General features: G+C 41.4%; 1 protein-coding gene across 5 annotated transcripts in view; it reads right to left on the minus strand.

Annotated features, from left to right (window-relative positions):
* Nucleotides 1-22,557, minus strand: part of TENM2 (teneurin transmembrane protein 2) — a 1,107,817-nt gene that overhangs the window by 601,539 nt on the left and 483,721 nt on the right. For 2 of the 5 annotated variants that reach the window (XM_075900183.1, XM_075900182.1), the window contains exon 1: nt 4,305-4,764. The exons of the other annotated variants lie outside the window; for them this stretch is intronic. In XM_075900183.1, the coding sequence (XP_075756298.1) occupies nt 4,305-4,350 (46 nt within the window). In that variant the 5' untranslated portion in view covers nt 4,351-4,764. Of the gene's footprint in view, nt 1-4,304; nt 4,765-22,557 lie in introns of those variants that run through there. 5 annotated transcript variants of the gene reach the window in all.

Here is a 22,557-nt window from a genome sequence, read left to right on the forward strand (position 1 = left end):
GAGACCTCTGTGAAAATATTAAGAATTTTCCAGTAAATTCTATCAGCCTCCCAAGTAAAGTAGAAACTGTTTAGCATGGGCTGATTTTTTTCCTTATGAGTTTGAGAACACAGAAAAATAGAAAGAATAAAAGTTTAGTCCTTAGGGCTATCGTGTGTCATCAGCTTTTAAAAGAATTCCCTATTGTTTTCAATAGAGAATTCTCTTAACTTATGACACATTGTGGCCTTTTAAAGTGGATTATGTACCATTTCATGGAACTGACATATATGAAATAAAACAAAATATAGAAGACACAAGTACATGACAACTCAGTTTGCCATCTACTCTTGTAGCATTCACAGATGTAATGGCATGCATTTTAAAAGAGGTAAGACCAAAAGTGCCTATGCACTTTTCCACATGCCCAGCTTAGGTGCACAGCTTCTCCACTGCATGCGTGCAGACTGAGTTTGTGCACATTGAGGGATCTGCAAGTTTAAAATGGACATATACAAAAATACGTACAAAAATTCAGGTCAATATGTGCAGCATTCTCATGGTTCCACAACTACTGCATGCGAAACAAGATGAGGATTTCAGTTATGTAATGCAAAACTAAAAAGCATGAATACATTTCATTTAAGATTAATGAGTATTCTGTGTGTATGTCTGTGTGCGTGTTTAAATACACTAAAGAAACAAAAGGAACAAAAAGCATAGTCTGAAGGGGGAAAAAAACATTGGCTATGTTAAATGTGTCCATTTAAGAAAAATGCCATACAAAAATATCTCAGACAAAGGGAATTGTTCAGACTGCATCTGTGAAAACCAAAGTATGTTCACCAAAACAAACAAAATAATTGGCAATCCCTGAATATATTTGATTTAGAGTGTTAATTATAAAATATGCAAAATGTAAAGATCTGCCATACATATCTCTTCTAACTATACAATTCTTGCTCACATAAGCAAAAGTACAAAATACTAGCACAGATAATTATAGGGTATTAAATCAAACCACCCTACAATATATTTTGTATTAAATTCAACATATTATTGATTCTAATGCAAAGGGATCTCACCCAAGTCTTTGTCTCCACCCCAAACTAATCTTTCCAGCTAAGGTACTGAGTGATATACAACATAAGTGTATGTCAACCCTCTATTATTACCCAGGCAAAAAAGGTTTTTGCAGAACACACAAATGTTTTTAAAAATGCATTACTGTTTTGAATTTGAAATCAGTTAGTTGATGATCATCTCCAAAAATAAATATTCCCACAGATAGAGGTCAGTGGTTGCCTGAAATTGCATCAGTTAATGTCTGTATAGGAGAATCCACAGTTCCTCTGGGACTGCTTTGTCATTTTAGCAGAGTGATTACTAACATAGTAGTTTCAGCATACGACACCACAGCTTTCAGTGATGAAATTTGCCATCAGCTATTCTATTTCTACTTGTTTTGTTCTGCACATTACCTTTTGCTATGGAAATTTTGCTCATAATTTCTCTTTTTAATTATCTTTTCTATTTGGGGGCAATGGTTATTTTTCAAACTTATATAATGATAGACTCTTACTAGTAAGTCATTGAATCCTTTTGATTGTTAATACATTGCTCTGTTCGGTGGTTAACATCCACTAGGAAATCAGCCTCAGTGCATTGAAATTAGTTTAGAGGTTGCGTGATTTTAATGAATTCATATTTCATTACATATTAGCAACTTGTGCACATTTTTATATATTTGATTATTACTCTAAAGGGTATACTTTTCATCTCTTCTGGAAAAAAATCTGCATTCTAAATAGCAATTTACAGTAAACTTAATTTTATTTCAAATAACAAACATCTATCATGTGTCAAAAAAACTGGAATAAAGCCACTATATGCATCTTCAGTTTTAAAAGCACCCTGTAGAATGGTGTATTAATGCAATGATCTCATATAATTAATCAATCAGCAACCTGCATAAATAGCATCAGCATTGTTTAAGATTTTTACATTGCTTTTTGAACCTCACTGCATGTCTTTTCCTCTATAAAAATGATCTTCCTTTGCTCTCCAGCAACATCTACTGGAACATCAGTAAAATGCTACTATTTATATATTAATCACACAGTTAACGTTTAGTAGGGCAGAGTTAGCATCTGCCAAAATGAGAGAGAAATGACCTGCAATTTAGGTTAAAACTGAGTTACTACTAGTGGCATCAAGCCTTTGACCTCCCAGATCTTCTGTTTCATGAGGATGTATAAGAAATGACTAATGGTATGGAAAGCTCACCTATTATCAATATTATTATATAATTAACATCATTAAGATGGTATGAAGGCATCCTTTTAAACCACTACAAAAGGAATAGCCAGATTCTTTCAAGTTTGAGATACAAAAATTATATCCTTCGCTTTAAACTTAGAAATAATAAGCATAGCAGAGGTTGATTGGACACGTGAAAGTAGCTTTAGTTGAAAGAACTTAAATGAACATTTTGAAAAAATCCTGCTATGGTCTTAGTACTTACAAAGTTTTAAACTACATTAACTGCACATATGAATCAAGGCATATCCCAGACACATCCCAAAGAAAGTTTTTTTTTATATTTTGCCTCATTTGGAGTTTCCTACAATGTGCTATGCCGTCCAATGCACCCCTTCAAATATGGGATGATTTGCCTGGATAACTCCCACTGAAGGTAAAGGGAACAATGCATATGAATCCTTGTACATTAATGGAAGGGAGACTAGACCTCCCTGGGGACTCGATCCCACTCATAAATACATGGTGGCTTGTCACTGCCTATCTTGTAAAATCAGCTATGTGAATGTGCGCACAAAGCATCACCGCTGATTTTTACAAAATATATAGCAATGGGCACCTGTGCATGACAACATTAGTGTAAACTTGCATAAAGATAAATAACTTGTCTACCAAATTTATTAATTTACTTCTGCATTGTGCCTATTTATATGTCAGTAATGCTACAATCTAGCTGTCAAATAATGTTTCCTCCACCGGAACTTATAAAGTTATCTTTTTTTACCTTTCCATCCAGAGGCAGTTTAATTTATTAATATACCTTTACAAATAGGCAACCCTGACAATTGCATGCTGTTTGTTATTTTAAATCACTTATAAAGGTCTGACTGTCAAGAGAGGTTCATGGAATTTTTGCATAATGATGGAGAAATGAAGACTAATTCTGGTGTTTATAGAATTCTATTCCTCCTATTTAAAAGTCTTAGGTCACACACACTGAAAATGGCTATAAAATGCAGGAATACAGGATTTCAAAAAATTAATGAGGAATTGAAACAAAGATCCCAATAATTGTACATTTTAGTCTTTGTGAACAGAGATTGCTTTAGGTAACACATATATATAGTTATTTCTAGATACTGTAACTTAATTGTGAAATAACTTTTTGTCTTTAATTCCCTTTCAACCACTACATGAGTTTTGCAACGTAAGTCATGTTTCTGAAAACTAGAGACATGAAGGGTTATAATTTTATTTCAGACACACAGCTCAAAGTTCAGACTTTTTGTCTGATAATTAGTCCATCTCAGTACGGAAACCCCATTACAGTAATCCTGGTGCACTTGTGAACAGCACTTCCAGAGTTAACTCCATTTGACAACTGACTTAAATTCATCATTCTAATTTGGTGATTGCTTTACTGAACACGGGTTCAGTTTATGAGTTTTAGTTCCATATTTAATTCAGGATGTTACTTAATCTCTATTAACATAACATAAACATGAACTAGGTTTTACGATATGTCTAAAGGGGCAAAGCTGTTTTTTTGATGAAACGTCAGGCAAACAAATCACTATCACTTCAACAAACTCCAGTCTAGATTTTAATGTAAATATCAAATGGTAAATAACTATAATTAATTGTGTGTATTCAGTTGTTAAAAACAGAACGCCAGGTGCCTGCATGGTTGCAAGACTAAGCGCTGGAATTAGACACTGAACAGAACATAGAGATTCCCCCTTAAGCACTGAATTCAGCCTTATGCTAAGTCCTGCTTGCAGAAAAGCTGCATTTTCTACTTCTAGTCTCCCATGCATTGAAATAAAACAGAAGGACAAACATTCGGTGTAAATGCAGCTTCTAGACAAATCCCTTTGCAATTGAATTTACAACATGTTCCAATACATCACAATTATTACAGGTACTTTACATCTTGAATAGAAGGAAGCCGATACAAGATCCCTGCTGCTTTCTGCTGCAGTTGCTTTTCTCCGTTACAAAATGATGAAAATCTACCGATTTGACTAAGCCACTGTGTAAAACACTCAGATTCAGACACTTCTTACCTGCCTCAGTTGAAGGCTTCCTTCCCTTGTTAGCAGTATGAAGCATCTCTAGCCTTCCCAATCCTCACCACCAGCCTCAAATCGCACAGCTAAGTCCCTTTTTTGCAAGAAAATGCTTATTGAAAGTGATTAGTTTTTGTTGTCCCTTTTAAGTCCCTCCTGCAAGACGGAGCAGGGGAGCAACGTGACGCCACCTTTTAATCTTTTGCAAGAGTGAAAAGGCAGAAAAGGAGCGCTCGATCAAACTGAGCTTCACACATGACTAAAACTCGCCTGAGAGGCTGCAAGCTCTGGCTAAAGCACCACTAGGCGTTAGTGTAAGAACAGAGAAGAGGGGAGAGTCAATGAAATGTGACAACGTATGTGCATCAAAGGCAGGAAAAGAGAGAACAATAAGAGAGAGAACAAGAAAGCAATGAGAGAGAAGGAAGAATGAGAATATGAAGGAGAATAAACATACAGCAGAGATTGGGGAGTTTTCAAGCAAAGATTCTTAGAATAAAGCCAAAGTGTCTGGCAGCTTCTGTTTTTATCTCAGTGAGCATGACATACTGCCTCTCTCATTTAGCAACACATTCTTGTCTCTTCCAGGTTTGAAAACTGAGATAATCACAATGTGTGCCTGTTTCTGCCTGATTGGCATATGCATTTGCAGTATACCTGTGATTATTTTCTTCTTCCAGGGATGCATTATGTGCAATTTAGTTCACATATTCATTTGGACAGACAAAAATGTGAGTTGCTAATTCCTATAACAATTTACAATAGAGTTTAACTGGCAGATGGAACTCTACTTACAATAGCTGATAAACTATCATTGGTAAACAAAAAAATTAAAAAATGCTTAATGTTGATAATTCTTACAAAGTAACAAAAATAGCACTGCTGAACTTCTGTGTCAAAGAGGAAGTATTACAGATATTTTCTCTCCATTCACGCTATTAGTTTTACAAGAAATTAGAAGGTGGAAGGAAAGGAGGGAAATGTGATCTTGGACTAACAGAGTCAATCAATCAGTCAAACCTTAGATCAGGTTTAGGACTGGGAAATATGATTAGGAAAAGCAGCGAGGAGTCCTGTGGCACCTGAGGCTGTGTCCAGACTCAGGGTTTTTTTTCGAAAAAAGTAGCCTTTTTTCGAAAAAACTTCACCTGCGTCTAGACTGCAGCCGCGTTCTTTCGAAATTAAATCGAAAGAATGCGGCTTTTCTTTCGACGGTGGTAAACCTAATTCCACGAGGAAGAACGCCTTCTTTCGAAAGTGCTCTTTCGAAAGAAAGCGTTCTTGAAAGCAAACAGGCTTTTTAGAAAGAGAGCATCCAGACTCACTGGGTGCTTTCTTTCGAAAAAGCGGCTTGCTTTTTCGAAATTACGCATGCAGTCTAGACGCTCTCTTTCGAAAGAGGCTCTTTCGAAAGTATCTTTCGAAAGAGCCTCTTTCGAAAGAGGCTTGCAGTCTAGACATAGCCTTATAGACTAACTGAAGTGTAGGAGCATAAGCTTTCGTGGTCAAAGACCATCTGACGAAGTGGGTCTTTACCCACGAAAGCTTATGCAGTGAACCCTCGTTTATCGCGGTAGATAGGTTCCAAACCCGACCGCGATAGTTGAAAATCCGCGAAGTAGGGACATGTATATTTAACATGTATACAGCGAGCCCTCGCTACTTCGCGGTTCGACCATCGCGGATTCACGTATATACATAATGTAATGAAAAAAGTCCGCGAAGTCGTGAATCCGCGATGGTCGAACCGCGAAGTAGCGAGGGCTCACTGTGCTCCTACACTTCAGTTAGTCTATAAGGTGCCACAGGACTCCTCGCCGCTTTTGCAGATTCAGACTAACACGGCTACCCCTCTGATGATTAAGAAACTAAATTTATAATTTCAGATTTGACTGTGAACTTTCCCTCTCATTAGAAATCCATAAGTGACATTCTTGTTTAAAGTAGGATTAGAATTCATGTAGTGTGGGATTTTAATACCTTTTTAAACATATTGTTAGAGCCTTTTATTTGATATACTTTATTTGTGCCTTTTTCAACATAAAGACAATGGGCAACTAGTCAACTTGCCAACAGTCATGTTTCCTGGGTGCAGAATGGACATTGGGTCACAGAAGGGCCATGTTGTTGTACAGGGAGGCAGGACTGAGGGGGCTGTGGAAAAGAGACAGTTACTCACAATGTGCAATAACTGAGGTTCTTTGAGATGTGTGTCCCAGTGGAGGCTCCATTCCAGGTGACACTGAAATCTGGCACTGTTGATGAGAGATCTTTGGTAGCAGTGTCTGGTCAGCTAGCACACATGCAGTTGCCCTGTTGGAAGTCTGTTTGGCACATGCACGTCCTGCCCCCTCACGTCCTTCTCTACCACAGAGTCCACTAAGTCGAAATCCAAAGTAGAGGGAAAGCACCCACAAAGACAAACATCTCGAAGAACCTCAGTTATTTCACAGGGTGAGTAACTTCTCTTTTTGAGTACTGCTCCTGTAGGCACACCACCTCAGGTGAATGTTGAGCAGCATTCATGATGGTTGGGGAGGAGATTGGACCTGCATGTTTGACAGTAGCACACAGTACCATTTGACCTACTATGGTGTCTGCTCTGGTGTTCTCTATGATGGCACAGTGTTTGGTAACCATGGGGTCTGATGTCCATGCAGTGGCTTTGCATATGTCAGTAACGGGTACGTTGTGAAGGAATGTTATTGCTGTTGACATAGCTCGAGTGGAGTTCTGATGCTGTCAGAAGGTTCAACATCATGAATCTGGCAGAAGGATTTAGTACAGACAGAGAACCACTTGGAGAGCCGCTGCTTAGAAATAACAGCATCTTTGGAATATTCGGCAGGAGATATGATGAAAAGTCTAGGGAAGGGCTAGGCAATAAATAACAGCAGCCCATCAGGGTTAGTCCATGGCAGTCCACCACTGCTATGTTTACCTCCACAGTATTGGGCATTCACTGCTCTCATTTGCTGCACATCGCCTTTCACAGCCAAACGGAGTGATGGGAAGTGGCACAGACCGGGATACTGCTTTCTGCCACTCCCATTGGCCATGAACAGCAATCTGAGGCCAACAACAGCTTCAATCACTCGATATCTGTAGAGGTGCAGATAAATATAGAGGTGGGGGCCCACCAAGGACTAGCCCTGTGGACTGAATTTAGCCTGTGGGCCAGAATTTGCCCACCCTTGGTATAGATGATGTATGGAATGGTTTAGTTCTGTCCAGATAGAAAGCAATTACCCTTCCGACATCAAAGGTATGTAGTGCCGCTTCCTGTGGGGTGTTGTGGGGTTTGGGGAAAAGCGTAGGGAGGTGTATTAGGTGATTAATATGGAGAGAGGGTGCCACCTTTGTTAGAAATTTTTGGTAGGATCACCTCATGACCTTGTCCTTAAGGAAATTAGCGTACAGGGTTTGGCCATTAATACCCTTATGTCTCTGATCCTTCTTGCTGATGTGATGGCCATTCGGAATGCTACCTTCATGGACATGTGTAGTAGGGAGGAGGCAGCTATCGATTCAAAGGGTGATTTCATGAGGCCTTGGAGGATGAGGCTGAAATTTCAGGTAGGCATGGCACAGTATACTTCAGAGTAAAAGGTTTGGAGACCAGGCAGGAAGCACTTTGTGGTAGTGTGGGTGAAAGCTGAGAAGCCGTCCAGTTTGCCTGGGAAGGCATGGAATGCTGCAAGAACTATGATGAAACTGAGTGATAGCCTAGATTACTTATTAAAACTCAAGGACAATAGCCTATCAGGAAGGGGTGTGAGGCTTTCCTACTAACACCACATCAAGAATCATTTACACTTTCGAAGGTAAGTATTGCTGATAGAATCTTGTTTACTATAAAACAGATCTGACTTGCTTCAAACAGGCTAGCTCATGCACTTGGAACCAAAGAGGAGCCATGTGGTCAATTGTGGATGGAAGATGTGACCGTTGCTCAGGGTGAGTTCTCTGAGAGCAGATCGATATGTAGATCAAGTAAGAGTACCAACTCTGGCCCATCCCAGAGCATTAAGTATGACCTTGTGTAGTGAGTTGACGTGGCCACCCACTGACCCTGAAGGCGCCCCTCCCAGGGTATGTCTACACTAGCCACCCTAGCTTGAACTAGGATGGCTAATGTAGTCATTCAAACTTGCAAATGAAGCCCGGGATTAAAATATCCTGGGCTTTATTTGAATGTTCCTGGGCGCTGCCATTTTTAAATGCCTGGTAGTTCGGACTCCCTGCCCACAGCTACATGCGGCACGGGTTAGGTAGTTTGAATTAAAGCTCCTAATTTGATCTACCGTTACTTCTCCTTGAAGGAGGAGCTTTAATGCGAACTACCTAGCCCGTGCCGCCTGTAGCCACGGGCAGGGAGTCCGAACTACTGGGCATTTAAAAATGGCGGCACCTGGGAACATGCAAATAAAGCCTGGGATATTTTAATCCCGGGCTTCATTTGCAAGTTTGAATGACCCCATTAGCCACCCTAGTTCAAATTAGGGTGGCTAGTGTAGACATACCCCCAGAGCCCTAGTGGGCAGCACCTAGCCCTAATGAGCCACCTGGCCGGAAGCCAAGGGAGGGAGCAGAGAGCTAAAAACTCTGCCAGCCAGCCCAGTGAGGCCCTGAGCACTGAAGAGGCCAGAAGACTCCTCTGCACATCAAGAAAGGGACCTAAGGCATGGGGAGGTGAAGAGCTGGTGTGGACTGCCAGGGCCCCTGCTGCACAGAGGCCAGAAGGAGCAGCTGATGCCAGAGGGCTCCCCTGCATATCACAGAGTGGAGCAAATGCCTGTGGAGGTAGTGAGCTGACGTGGACCGCCGGGGCCCCTGCTGCACAGCAGCCCGGAGGAACACCAGCCTTCCTGAACAGCCTGCAAGCCTCTGAGGAGTGGCCTATGGACCTCGACCCCACTGACACTGCGGGAGGCCTATGGGACTACCAGGTACATGATGAGGGGGAGGAGGGAAGTGGTCCAAGGGACACTTGGAAGATCAGCGTGTTTCAGGCTGGAGCCCCTGCTGATCCAGCAGCAGTAACCAGCTGCCTCTAGGGCCCAGGGCTGGGGCACAGTGGAGTGGGTGGGCCTGTGCCCGCCCCCTGCCACCCACTGCTTGGTGGTAGCCTCTACCTCTCTGCCAATGCCGACAAGCTGCCTGCAACCCTCCTGAGCAAGGAGACTCAATTGTATATGTTGCTTACAAACTGTTTTCTTACAGCCCCACCCTGAACCAAGGCTGGACCTTAATTAGCTCCTGGGCTTATAAACTGTTACCTGCTGCCCCGCCCCGTCTGAAGGCTGGGCTACAAACTGTTTACCAGCGGCCCGTCCTGGACTAGGACCGGGCCCTCTTCACCATAGTCTTGGCAGCCCTCCCTCAACTAAGGCCGGGCCTCTGCCTATCATTTACTGGCCTGCCGAAACCCAGGACTCCCTTGTTATTATTTACCTTTTGTCCACCCACCCTGAGGTAAAGGCAGGGGAACCCCAAACTGCTTGTTTATTGTGTTAATTCCCCCCAGAGACTGATCCAGGTGTAGTGGGTTGGAGTGGCCACCCACTAACCCCTCCCAGAGCTGACCAGCTTACACCTAGGTATGGTCATCCTTGATCTTACAAAGAAATCTGTGTATTAGAGGAAGTGGAAGGAAGGAATATATGAGTGTCCTACTCCATGGGATTAGGAATAATCTCCGAGGGTATCGCTACACTACCACCCTAGTTCGAACTAGGGTGGTTAATGTAGTCATACGAACTTGCAAATGAAGCCCGGGATTTGAATTTCCCGGGCTTCATTTGCATGTTGCCGGGCGCCGCCATTTTTAAATGTCCGCTAGTGCAGACTCCATGCCCGCAGCTACACGCGGCACAAACTAGATAGTTCAGACTAGGCTTCCTATTCCGAACTATCTGTAATAGGAAGCCTAATCCAAACTATCTAGTTCATGCTGCGTGTAGCCGCGGGCACGGAGTCCGCACTAGCGGACATTTAAAAATGGCGGCGCCCGGCAACATGCAAATGAAGCCCGGGAAATTCAAATCCCGGGCTTCATTTGCAAGTTCGTATGACTACATTAACCACCCTAGTTCGAACTAGGGTGGTAGTGTAGACATACCCTTAGGGATCTGATCCTCAGTCCCATCCTGGTGAAGAACAAGTGGCATTTGAAGTTCTTTGATGTGGCAAATACACCTATCAAAATGGACCCCACAATGAGAATAGGTAGGATAAGATTGTAGGGGTTAATTCCCATTCATGTTCCTGTGACAAATATCTACCGAGAGTGTTGGCAGTAGTGTTCTCACAGGTAGGAAGATGTTGTATGCACCAGTTCCAGAATTTGATGGCTTCCATGCACAACAAATATGATTGTACTCCTCCTTGTCTGTTGAAAATGTGGCCCGCAAGCCAGTTCCTATCCACCAAGCTGCTGGATCCATCCCAGAGCCCAGTGGCAGCCTCAGGCAGGCTCTCTGTCTGCCTCGTCCCCACACGCCACTCAGTGTGGTGGCCAGCTGTAGAGGCCATGTGTTTATCTGAGCACTGCTGCAAGCTAAAGTGCAGGAGAGGCTTCACAAGCTGCTCCTGCCCTCAACACAGTCTTGGATACTGGCCAACAGGAGCTGCCTGGGCCATATTTACAGTGTAGGCAGAGTGCAAAGTACTTCCCCCAGGGCTCACAGTGATCACAGAGCTCATGGGCCCTGCAGCCAGCCACTTTGAGCAGCATGTGGGGTCAGGGCAGGCAGGGAGCCTGACTGAGGGATCTGCTGAGCTGCTGGACAGGAGCTGCCTAGATATGCGCCTCCTAGTTAGAGCCTGCCTCTGGCACCCTAGCCCCTCTTTCCCCTAACCTTCTGCCCCCTCTCTCGCCCACATGAGATCAAGGTGTTTGATGTCCTTTTCCTGAGGTGTGGACTGGTAATGGGATTATTTAGACCTTTGGTTAGCTGCTTCAATCACAAGAGAATTGAGTTGCAGATGTGAAAATTAGAAGTCCATGTCATTAGCTGGGATATAATATTTACAGTGCACCACCCTCTTACAAGATGACAGGACAGAGGCTGGTGTCTGCCATATAGTGTCATCTATGGGGAGCACAATCTTTGAGAATGCTGAGGATTGGAGAATCTTCAAGAATTTTTGTTGTTTCCCCTGTATATCCTCTATAGGAATGTCTCGGATGATTGCCATCTTGATAATAACTCCTGAAATTACTTGAAGTTGATGGAGGTAGCATTATGGCTTCATCAGGAGAAGAAGAAAAGTTGTGTGTGGTTGACTCCGTGTTGGGTGCATACTTCTCCTCCGCTTCCTCATGTGGATGCTCGAGGGTTCTAAATGCAGATGATATTGGGGATTCTGGTGGAGAACGAATCTATGCTCTGCAGGGTGAGGAGGTGCTGGAGTAGTGGGCCTTATAGGATGCCTCTGGGTCCCATACCATGCAGTATGGTAGCTGAAGTTCCCATCCATGAGGGAGCAAACCAAGGGAATTGAGGTTGGCCGTTCTGAGTCATGTTCCTGTTAGGTGGTCTTTGTTGTGGTGAAGGAGAGTCAAGTAGAAAAAAGTCTGCCTTGTGATTATTTCAATCTCTAACTGACAACAGAGCATTCAGAAGGAGAGTTGCTTCAATCACAAGGGAATTGGGTTGGATGAGTTAAAGATGAGCCCTCAGTACCGAGGAGAAGTGATTTTGACATAGGGACAAAGGAGATGTTGTGATGCATTAGAAATTGCAACTGTACCGAGGGGTGTGTCTCGGAAGATTTAAAGTGAGACCCAGTTTGCACTTGACCTGAGGTGGTGCCAGCAGCCCCATGATGGTGCTGGATGGTGTATCATTGCCAGTAGAGTTGTTGGTGCAGGGTTTGGTGCATGGACAGCACTGGCTCCAGCATGGATGTTGATGTCTTCAGTACTGAGGAGATCTGTCCGTAATGAGGTCTCAACTCTTTACTTTTCTGCACCATTTGCCCAGTGTCAGAAGTGCTAGGTAGGTCAAGGGTCCTGACCATTACAGACCCTCATTGAGGTTACAGACCACACTTGATCCATTCTAATCTGGTCAGAGAACACCTCGAAAAAGGTTTGTTCTTCCTGTCTCCAAATCAAGTTGGAAGAATTTCTTCGTAAAAATTATCATTAAAATGCAAATCTTAGTCATGGTGAGCCCGGGCTTTTAGATTACTGTAGTGGACAGACTTCGCTGGGTTGTGCATTTCACTGAGGGATTTGATACACAGGAAATATCTTTCTGAGCGTGGCATGGGGGTCCTTGAAGGCGTCACATTTTTTAAATGCAGGTGGCTCATGCAGAAATGTCCATGAAGGAAACCTTAGTGGGGTTAACTCCCAAAGATGGAAAAGGATTAAGAACGCAGGATTAAAATGAATTATACGTAGCTCTATCTAAAGGCAGGGTAGTAATTCGCAATTTTCAATCTAACTACCACTAATTTTTTCTCAAAATAGGAGTAGAGGCTCAACATTACCTTGAGCTCCATCTTTATTCAAGGATAGTTGAAAGAAACAGAGGGGGTTGGGATATGCATGCGCCAAATAGACTTCAATGACACTGAGAAAAAATAACTGTAAATGAGTGTCATGACCAGGCAATGCAAATCGAAATCTCCAATCAATGGTGCCAGGATCCACCATCACCAAAAGTGGAGAAACCACAGGGACCGCACTGGAAGAAGTAGTCAACAAACCCTGTCCGTGTTGCTCTGTGTCTCACACAGGGTCCAGCACTCTATCTCTATGGAAGCTAGGGACGATGGAGCCAATAAATTGGAATTCAAGATATCTGGGTCCAGTCCCCAGCTGTGCAACAGTCTTTTGTGTGACCATGAGCTAATCACATAGGACCAGATTTTTAAAATTATTTAGGGGGTGTCTAGATGCAATTGATTTTAGTGGGAATAAAGTATCCAAATACCTGTAAAAATATGGCCCCTAGTCTCCACACCTCAGCTTCCCCATCTAAATTATTTATTGACCACACAGAAGAAGATATGCAGGTGAATTAATTGTTATGGGGGTTAACACGCTCTGCTGATAGGAGCCATATAAATACCTAGGGATGACCAGCCTCGTGATTTCAGAGTGAGCTTTACAATGTTTGGTGTTTCTCTTACTGCCCTAGCTCTTGGAGTTTTATGGCTATGTGAGAATCTCAGATTAAATAATAGTAAAAGTTTCTAGCACCCATTGTTGCAGAAACATTAACTCTAATGGTTCACAAACTTTCAAGATAGAGACTCCAAATTTATTTTAATTCTTCCGTGCTTTGTAAATTCATCTAGCTTTTTAATGCCATTGTTTGGCAGTACCAGGTGCCTGAATTAGAAAGAGAATGAAGCAAGAGTCACTTCACTGCCCCTTGAACAGTCACATGGAATTCACTGTGGGCTATATATATATGGCCTACCGGGCAGTTCTATTGACATCTCTTTCTGGCTCTAAGCCTGTGAGCCTAGCTCAGCCCAACATATTTATGTTCTTTCTGGTGGCCTACACGAAATATTTCCCTATATTTTACACCCCTGCAGGGAAGCTATCTAGGAAATGGTTGTTTCCTAGAAGAATGGAAGAAGAAGGGGGAGGAAGGGGAGACTGCTAGGAAAGCACATGGAAAAGAGGAGGACCATAACTGTCCAGGGTGCTGTACATGAATTCTGTAAACTGTGCCAGAAAATAAATCCTTAACAGAAGAGCTCACAGTCTAAAGGCAATCACACTGACTCTCCATTTCATCATTATTAGAGATGAAAAATGTTAAGAAGGGAGAGATTTTCTGCATGGGATGTTTATTTCCCACTTTTACTTCCTGTCCCATCAAACTGCACTGATACATTAGTAAACTGACCTAGTCAGAGAAGTCTGCAGTGTTGTAGCTGTATTAGTGCCAGGATCGGAAAGATACCTTGTGCCTGTCAGGGAACCCTTTTATCCTTAGATCAGAATGAGCATTTTATATAGATCTTGGAACACACCAGATTGTACTAAATGGGAAACATTTCAAAAAATTAATCTCAGAGAATATAATCCTGGCACCCTTACCCATTCCTGCTTCCCTGACAAATCTCTTGGGTCCAAATTCAGCAAGGCACTTATATAAGTATGTGTTTAATGTCAATCATGTGAAGTCAATGGGGTTACTCACATACACAGAGCTAGATATGTGCTCAAGTACCTTGCCAAATCAGGGCCTTTCCCAAAGGTTCCAATCAAGTTACTTAAAAGGGTTTGTCTAGCACTGCTAAAACTGAAAGGGCCAAATCCTGGAAGGTTTGACTATGCAATTAGGATGTTCTTCAGAGCAAGACAAGCACACATTGGCCCAAGGAGTTTAAGACTGGCTACATGTTTAGAGTTCCACGAATGCAAAAGGTTTCTTTTCTCTTTCTTAAACGTGCTTTTAGTTAAAAACTCTCTCAACCATTATTACAGTAGAACACAGAAACCATCCAATATCACATTAGAATAAGTACTGCAGAGCAAAATTTATTAGTACTGACATTTTGCACGGAGATGTAAATAACTGATTTCAAGCCCAAGTCTTGTAGAAGTTTTCTTAGCTCTAGGGAAAACAGCTAATCAAAGCTTTCTCTGAGCATTACCTTAGCAAAGCAAATTACACATCAAGTTTAACACTAAGAGGAAGACCTCCCACTTCCTTCCCTCTCTACTGTCTTTGCAAATCCAGACTTTCTCGTTCTTTGCTCCAATTCTAGGCTTTCAACAGTCAACAAGTAAGTGCTGATGCTGTGATTTGCAAACTCAAACTTACTTGAACCATGGGGGGCTTTAGGCTCACAAAACATTTAATTTCCCAGGTGTAAAAGAAGATTTACTGGCATTAACATCCCTGGCATTCACCCACATCTTCTCCTAGTTACCGCAGCTTCGCTGTTCTATTGCTGCTGAATTATTTTCTTCTGGGCAAAATGCATTTCCAGTGCTGCCTGCATATGAAGTATCACCACAGTGTATTATGATTTAAGTGGAATGTAGATTACAATGTGGCAAAGCCTGGCATTATTTTGGGCCCAATTCAATCTACAGGCTGTACATAGGTTTGTACCTTAAAACCAAGCATGAGAGTAGTAATGTGGGTGCAACTTGAGCATATTACTTCAATTTCCCCCACACCAAATAATTGCAGAATCCACTGATCTTAAGGAAAGTGCAGTTCTCAGGGACAGGCTCTGAGACGGGGGGAGGCTCCTGGGTAGGATGCCTCCTTTTTTTGTGTGCAGTATATATTTTTAAGCCCTCAAAGGGGAAGGAGAGTGGCAAAATGTGGAAAGAGAGCTAGTTTGAATCCAGGCCCATATTAATACTGTCAATGCAGTATAACTGAACCTGTGTGTCCAAGTTAAAAGTGCTCAGGGCACACATTTGGCTTGAAGAATGTAGCTTTATTTAAAATGTGTAATTAATAAGCAAATATGAACAATTTATTTATGTCCTGCTGATCAACCTGTACCCATGGAAGCAGCATTTTAGGATATGTCTACATAGCAGTTAAAAACCCTCAGCTGGCCTGTGTCAGCTGACTCAGGTTTTTGGGGCTTGGGCTAAGGGGTTATTTAACTGCAGTGGAGGCATTCAGAGTTGGGCTGTAGACTGAGTGCTGGGACTCTTCCACCACACAGGATCCTGGGGCTCAGGGCCAAACCAAACCCAAATCTCTACACTACAATAAAACAGCCTCTTAGCCCAAACTCCACAAGTCTGAGTCAGCTGGCACTGGCCAGACACGAGTTTTTAATTGCAGTGTAGACATACCATGGATGTACACCCTTTGATTACTGTAGTTCCTCCACGTGAAACTGCAGACATTCTTATATTCTAATTAACCCTTCAGTGTAGAAGCTGAATTAAAAGAACAGTTATAATTTTTTTAAGGAAATGGGAGTACAGATCTGCGCATATCTTCCTTCAGTTCAGGGCCTGGTCCAAAGTCCACTGAAGTCAATGTAAAGATTTCCATTGGCTTCATGGGGTTTGGATCGGATCTTTATGGAGCAAACAACATGGCTGTCTGACAGAACAGTCATCAATAAAACATTAACACTTACCTCTTTAAAGATTTGGCTTTATCATACTATCGGGAATATCTGGCATGTGGATTGCTGTCTAATGAAATATTGTCAACATTTGAATGGTGAGGACAGTATGAGGCCAAAACTGATATCAAACCCCTGGCTGGTACCTGGCATGGGGGGAAGTTAGTATTTGAATCAAGATTTGACTTTTCCTACTTGGTATTTTATCCATGATAGGCCTAATTCAGAGGCCTGAAATAGAGCTCTGCCCTGAGCTTTTGGGAAAGTTTGGTCTTTGTGGCTCAGAGGAGCCATATTTCCACTGAGGAGTCCTGATTTATTCATAGTAAGGTATCCTTTTTATCTTGATCTCTGCCATATTGGAAAGAGATATACTGCATAGAAGAAAGAGGAAGTCAGAATACTCACAAGTAGGGTTGCCAGATGGTTGAAACAAAAATACTGAACACCCCTCCCCCTCCCCAAAAAAAAACTTCTGGGAAAAAATTCTGTTGAAGGGGGAAAAAAAGGGGGGGAGACCAGAGTTGTAACAAAAAAGGGACTCCAAGGACTTAAGCCAACAAAATAAAAATAAAAATAAAACAATATTAAAACAGCATGTTCCCTTTAAGAGTGAGTGCAGGGACAGGAACTGGGGAGCGGTTGAGCACTAAGACCCAGGGGAAGCATTGCTTCCCCTAGATCTTTTGGCCGGCAGCCTTGGGGAACCAGGTAACCATGGGAGTTGGGGGGGGGGGGCAGGCAATGAGTGTTTGTAGGGTTGCCAGGTGCCTATCATTTTTGCCTCTTGGCCTGAGAAATTCAGAAAATACCGGACATCTCAGGTGTCTGGTATTCACTGAATTTTTTTTACCAGACAGGTGGTGAAAATACCGGATTGTCCAGGTGAATACCTGACACCTGGCAACCCTACTCACAAGTGAGGTTCTATATTAGAACTCAGGCCTGTGAGGGGCTGCTCATGGGAATTGAGGGTACTCAGAGCTTTCCACAATTGGGTTCTAAAGCTATTCATACATGTCTACAGTCTCTGATGACATCATGTCAGCTATGAGACAATATCTTAGTTATCTGGAAGGTCATCAGAGATGCAAAATTAAAATGCATGTAGACTTACCCTGTACTTGGCAAACTAAAGGAAGGGGAATGAAGAGGGACAACTTTTTATAAATTAATTTGTGGTGTTAAGGGTTCATCTTCCATTGCACATTTTTGTTTGTATTTTTGTAAGACTCTGGCAAGACCGGAAAAATAAGCTGAACATTTTATAAGAGTTTGCAACTGAGTGGAGGATTGTAACATTAAAGATGATTCAACCAATCATAAAGAAGGAGGTTATTTCCACACTATATTTTGGTTAACATTTTATGCTGCAGCAATGAAATATAACTAGTTAAGATCAAAAAAGTAAGACATGATCAAAAGCTTATAAAAATAACCAGTAGGGTCTAAAATTAGATACAGAATAGCATTAAATAAAAAAATGTTTTTGCTTCTTTAAATATTTATTTTCCTCTCTGGAATAAAGGGATTTGGCTCCACTAAAATTAGATGACTAAGCATATGCTATCATTTCCACTCAGTTGGATACAAGCATTGGTGAACTGTTTGGTAGTTATTCTGAATGTTTTCCAGCACTGTAAACATGGAGGAGAAGTTTTATAATAAAAACACATTCTGACATGTTCCTAAGCAAAGAAATTCAGTGTTACAGATTTTAGTCTAAATATTTTTTCAAACCAGTTTTTGCTACAGCAGTTGCCATTTTCTAACATACTTTCCTATAACAATTGAGAAGCAATTCAAAACCTTACTTATCAGCCAGCTCTTTTACAATAATCTGACTGTTATTTGTGAAATCTGGGATAAAACAGTGCAATTTCAGATACTGAATATCTTAAAAACCTCTGGAAGCTGCCAGGAAGAGATATGAACTACACTGTATATAATATGACAGAGTTGCAACAAATACAGATATATCTATATCCTGGGAAGTGCTTGTCTTAATGTGCAACACCAAGTGTATGACATTTAAGAGTTCTAATCTTGCAGAAAGAAAAAAAAAATGTCCCAACCTGCTGGAGAGATTCTATATACTCCTCCTTCCATCTTACTGATTTTAATTTTAGCCTTTTAAAACATAAAAATAAATACAACTAATTTCAAAACTCATTAAGTGCCCAGTCCTTCTCTTTGAATTTAATATGAGGTTACTGACTTCCATGGGAGCAGTCATGGAAATCATACACCCGTTAAAAGCAATATACTGCAGACAAACTTGAGCCTGCAACCCTTATTTATGTAAGTTGTACTACTGACAAAGACGATGACTCACATGCGTAAAATATTATTCTTTTGTAACTATTATATTTTTTATGCCAGAGGAAATAGATGTGTTAGTCCAAAGTAGCATGAGCGTTTAAGTCACTAGTCTACTTGGGAATGCTTAATATCTTTGTTTTTGTTTTTTTTTGCCCCTCTTTTATCCAGTATATTGTACTGCCCTGTGTTGGCCATCCCAGTTGCCTATAGAATTTTACCATCTTTGTGAAGCATTAATGACTAATGAGACCCTGATGTATGCTCATGGGGAAAAATATGATAAATCATGCAATGCTATAAATTAAAAGTGCTGCACATGATGGTTTTATATGATAATTGGAAAAATACTCTCATGGTAAATGTTCTGGCATGCACTAAAAAGACATTTTCTTAGGCTTGTTTACTCCGCATGAAAAGTACTTAAAGAACAATAAGAGAGGACGACTGTACTATTTCCAACATCTGCTGACATTTAAAGCACAGAAGATGACATCAAAAATTTCTAAGCACATAAAGGCTAAGAGGAATGGTAGTTCAAAGGATTCACAACAGGCTAGATGCTTTCACCTTTAAGTCACAAGTTCAAATCTAACATAGAAAGCAAAGACTTGATGACATGCTGGATAGACCACTAGATGTAAACACAAAATGTTTTTCCCCCTAGTGGACAGGTGTTCATGTTACATATAGAACTAAATAACAGTGTCAACACACCGTTGCTAGTCTGGATACAGAAACCAAGGACTGAGGTCCAGATTCAGTAGGATTAACTTTATGAATATGATTTACAGCACCACTGAATTAAATAGGATTACTCATGTTCATTATGTCAGAAATCTTGCAGAATGGAGGCCTGAACAAATAGAGACTGTTCTATCTTTTGTTCCCTGACAGAAGTACTTTGACGGGGTAAAATGGAAAGCATATATTATACCTGTCCTGTGGATAAGACTTTAGTTACTAGAATGGTCAATCTGTCATCTTTAAATCAGCACTATATTACTCCTTTTTCAGGGTGGAATATGTTCATTAATATTACAAATAATATTAATTATTATTTGTATTAGAGCAGTAACTAGAGAAACAGCCCACTTAGGATCAGAGCCCTATATTGAAGAATGCCATAGAGATGTACTATAACACTCAATTCCCTACCACAAAAAGTTTTTAAATTAATTGAAAGAGATGCAACAGGTGGCTGGATGACACATATTTAAATGGTCAGGAGTCTGAATGCCTATGCTGCTCACATTTACTCACTTACACAAAGAGCCTCCTCCTCTCTGAAATCAGTGAAACTTCCGATGGGAATAAGTTTTGCGGCATTGGGTCATGAGTGGCCTACTGTAGCGCAGTGGAATAATTTGTCATTTGCCAATGAGCTATTCAGGCCAAATGAAACTGAAATTCCAACCTCTGAAAGTCCCTCCCTCCCGCCTACACACATAGTATCAATTAGTCAGTTGTTATTCTAATTTGTGAAACAAAACATTTCATGGAAACAGGAATGACTAAAGTTCCAGTGCAGAAGATAGAAACACGCTCTGTTTTGTTTTTTTCCTCTCTCAGAACTGATGAATGTTTTAGCATTTGAAGTAATTTTTTAAATATTTGCTTCATGATTTGCAGTGAAGTATTTTTTCCTCCTTTGGTTTAATTACAAAAGATGTAAATGTGGTCTCACTTTTGGAAAAATCAGCTACTCTTAACAATGAGGTGTAAATTGGTGTCTACTTAATTCTGAAAACAGTAGAAATAATGCATAATAGAGTCCTCAACTCCTTAATTTTAGCAGGTGAACTATAGATACTGCACAGAAATTTACACTTTTCATGGTGCATAGAGCTATTGTCTGAAACTCCTTCAGTGCAGATTGACTATATTTAACTGCATGACACATACATATGTGTATGTTTATACACATGTACACTACCCTAAGTAATGTAAACCAAATTAAGAAAGGAAGATTTTCAGCTATATTAGAGCATCCTGGTTCCACAAAGTTTTCCCAAAGTCTCCTTATATGTACAATAGAGATCTTGTCTAATATAAGGGAATGTCTAAAGTGGTGTCAGCTCTCATGTCACCATCTCCAAGGCACTGGCATAGGAAATGTGCTTAGAGGCAGGGAAGGGTGGCCAATGCTCTATCACACCAGGTAATCTCTCCGCTGCCAATGGCCCACTACAAATTCTGGAAAGTAATAGCTGCTCTCACATCAGAACATGGGCATCTCTTCACCTTAAAAATATCCTAGGGATGGTGTCAAGGGGTCTACAGCCCCTCCAAGTTGTATTCAGGGTTTATTAGCCTTTAGTTTTCTGCAGACTTCATGACATTTCAGTGGCTGGTTTGTTGATGCTAGATATGACTCAATAATACAAAACAAGGAAAGGATATGTGTGGGATGAAATGGAGTTCTCAATTTCTAATCCAATAGATCATGTAATTAAAACTGTAGACATAAGAACAGCAAATTACATTGTCACTTATTTAGTTATGCTAAGATAGTATCAGAAATCTAGGGCTGTAATAAACATTAATGAAGAAAGGGGTTGGGAACAAGTCTTCACTAATGGCTATGTACTCTTCAACCCACAAATTATTCTGCAACATCTGTTTTTGGCTGCAGGATCAGACTGGAAATTATGCCTTTTCTTACAACTCAGTACATTTTCTTTCTTCTATTACCACAGAGGTTGCTCCTCTCTAACCGTATCTCAACATTCCAACCTGCTGCCAATATTTGACCCACTTCATCAAAATGGATGACAAATAACCAGAATATTGGACTCCCATTCTTTGATCAGCAGTACACACTTCACAGATTTTTAGTTCACAGTTTACAGATTACAGTGTGGTTTTTTTAAGTATAAAAGCTATTTTTAAGGATTTTTTCCACACCATGTGAATAAAATTAACAGTTTTGGTGGTCAACTTCAGGACATAGAGGGATCCCCCAATTAATTTCATATCTCCCACTCCACATTATACATTTAAATCAGCTCTATCACCTTACTTCATCCCCAACCCTTCCCAATCCAGCTGCAAACAGTGCAATTAAATCTGTCCCCACCCCCGCAGACACACCCATACACTTTCCCACCACCCTTCTATTAAGGCCATTCAGTTCGCACCTGGTGTGCATTCCCAATCCATCTGGTGATACCAATACAATGAAGGACCTAGCAGTTCAATCAACCCAGCCACATGTAACCAGACTTTTCCCCAATAAAATTAATTTAGACTAGGCCCTAACTATCTGCAGGGCTCCACTCCTGCTGCCTCCAAGGCCCCTGCTGCTTTTCCCCTCCCCCATCACTATAGGGAGTACAGAGCAGGATCCCAGTGCCCCAGGAGCAAACAGATATGTCCATGAGGTAGGAGGAAGGCATAGTGTCCAGGATTGGAGAGTACACTTTTCCTGGGGTGAGGAAAGTAGAACCTGTGAAGAGTCCAACAGCTGAGAGTCAACTTTACTTCCTTCTCCCACCACTGGGGAACCCTGCTGTTTCTGTCCCCACCCCATTGCACCCAGAAAAGCCTGTTGGTTTCCATAATCTCCTGGGAAAAGGGAATAAATGGGGGAGGGTAAGAGGAAAGGGGAAGCTAGACCTGCTAGAACAGAGCCATCTTCCTGAGCCCTGTGACTGCCCCTCCCTTTCCCACCAAAACCCACCTCAGTGGCAGGAAGAGAGGGGTGAGGTGGAGCGTGGAATTCGAGGAGTCTGTACCCACTCAGGAGCCTGATACATCCTCCAAAATTAGATTATATGACCTACCCTCTGATGATGGGTATGTCCCCATTTCCACTCCCTCCTGTTTCCATATCAACTTCAAGATA

This window comes from Pelodiscus sinensis, chromosome 17, assembly GCF_049634645.1.
Source record: "Pelodiscus sinensis isolate JC-2024 chromosome 17, ASM4963464v1, whole genome shotgun sequence".
Taxonomy (NCBI): domain Eukaryota; kingdom Metazoa; phylum Chordata; order Testudines; family Trionychidae; genus Pelodiscus; species Pelodiscus sinensis.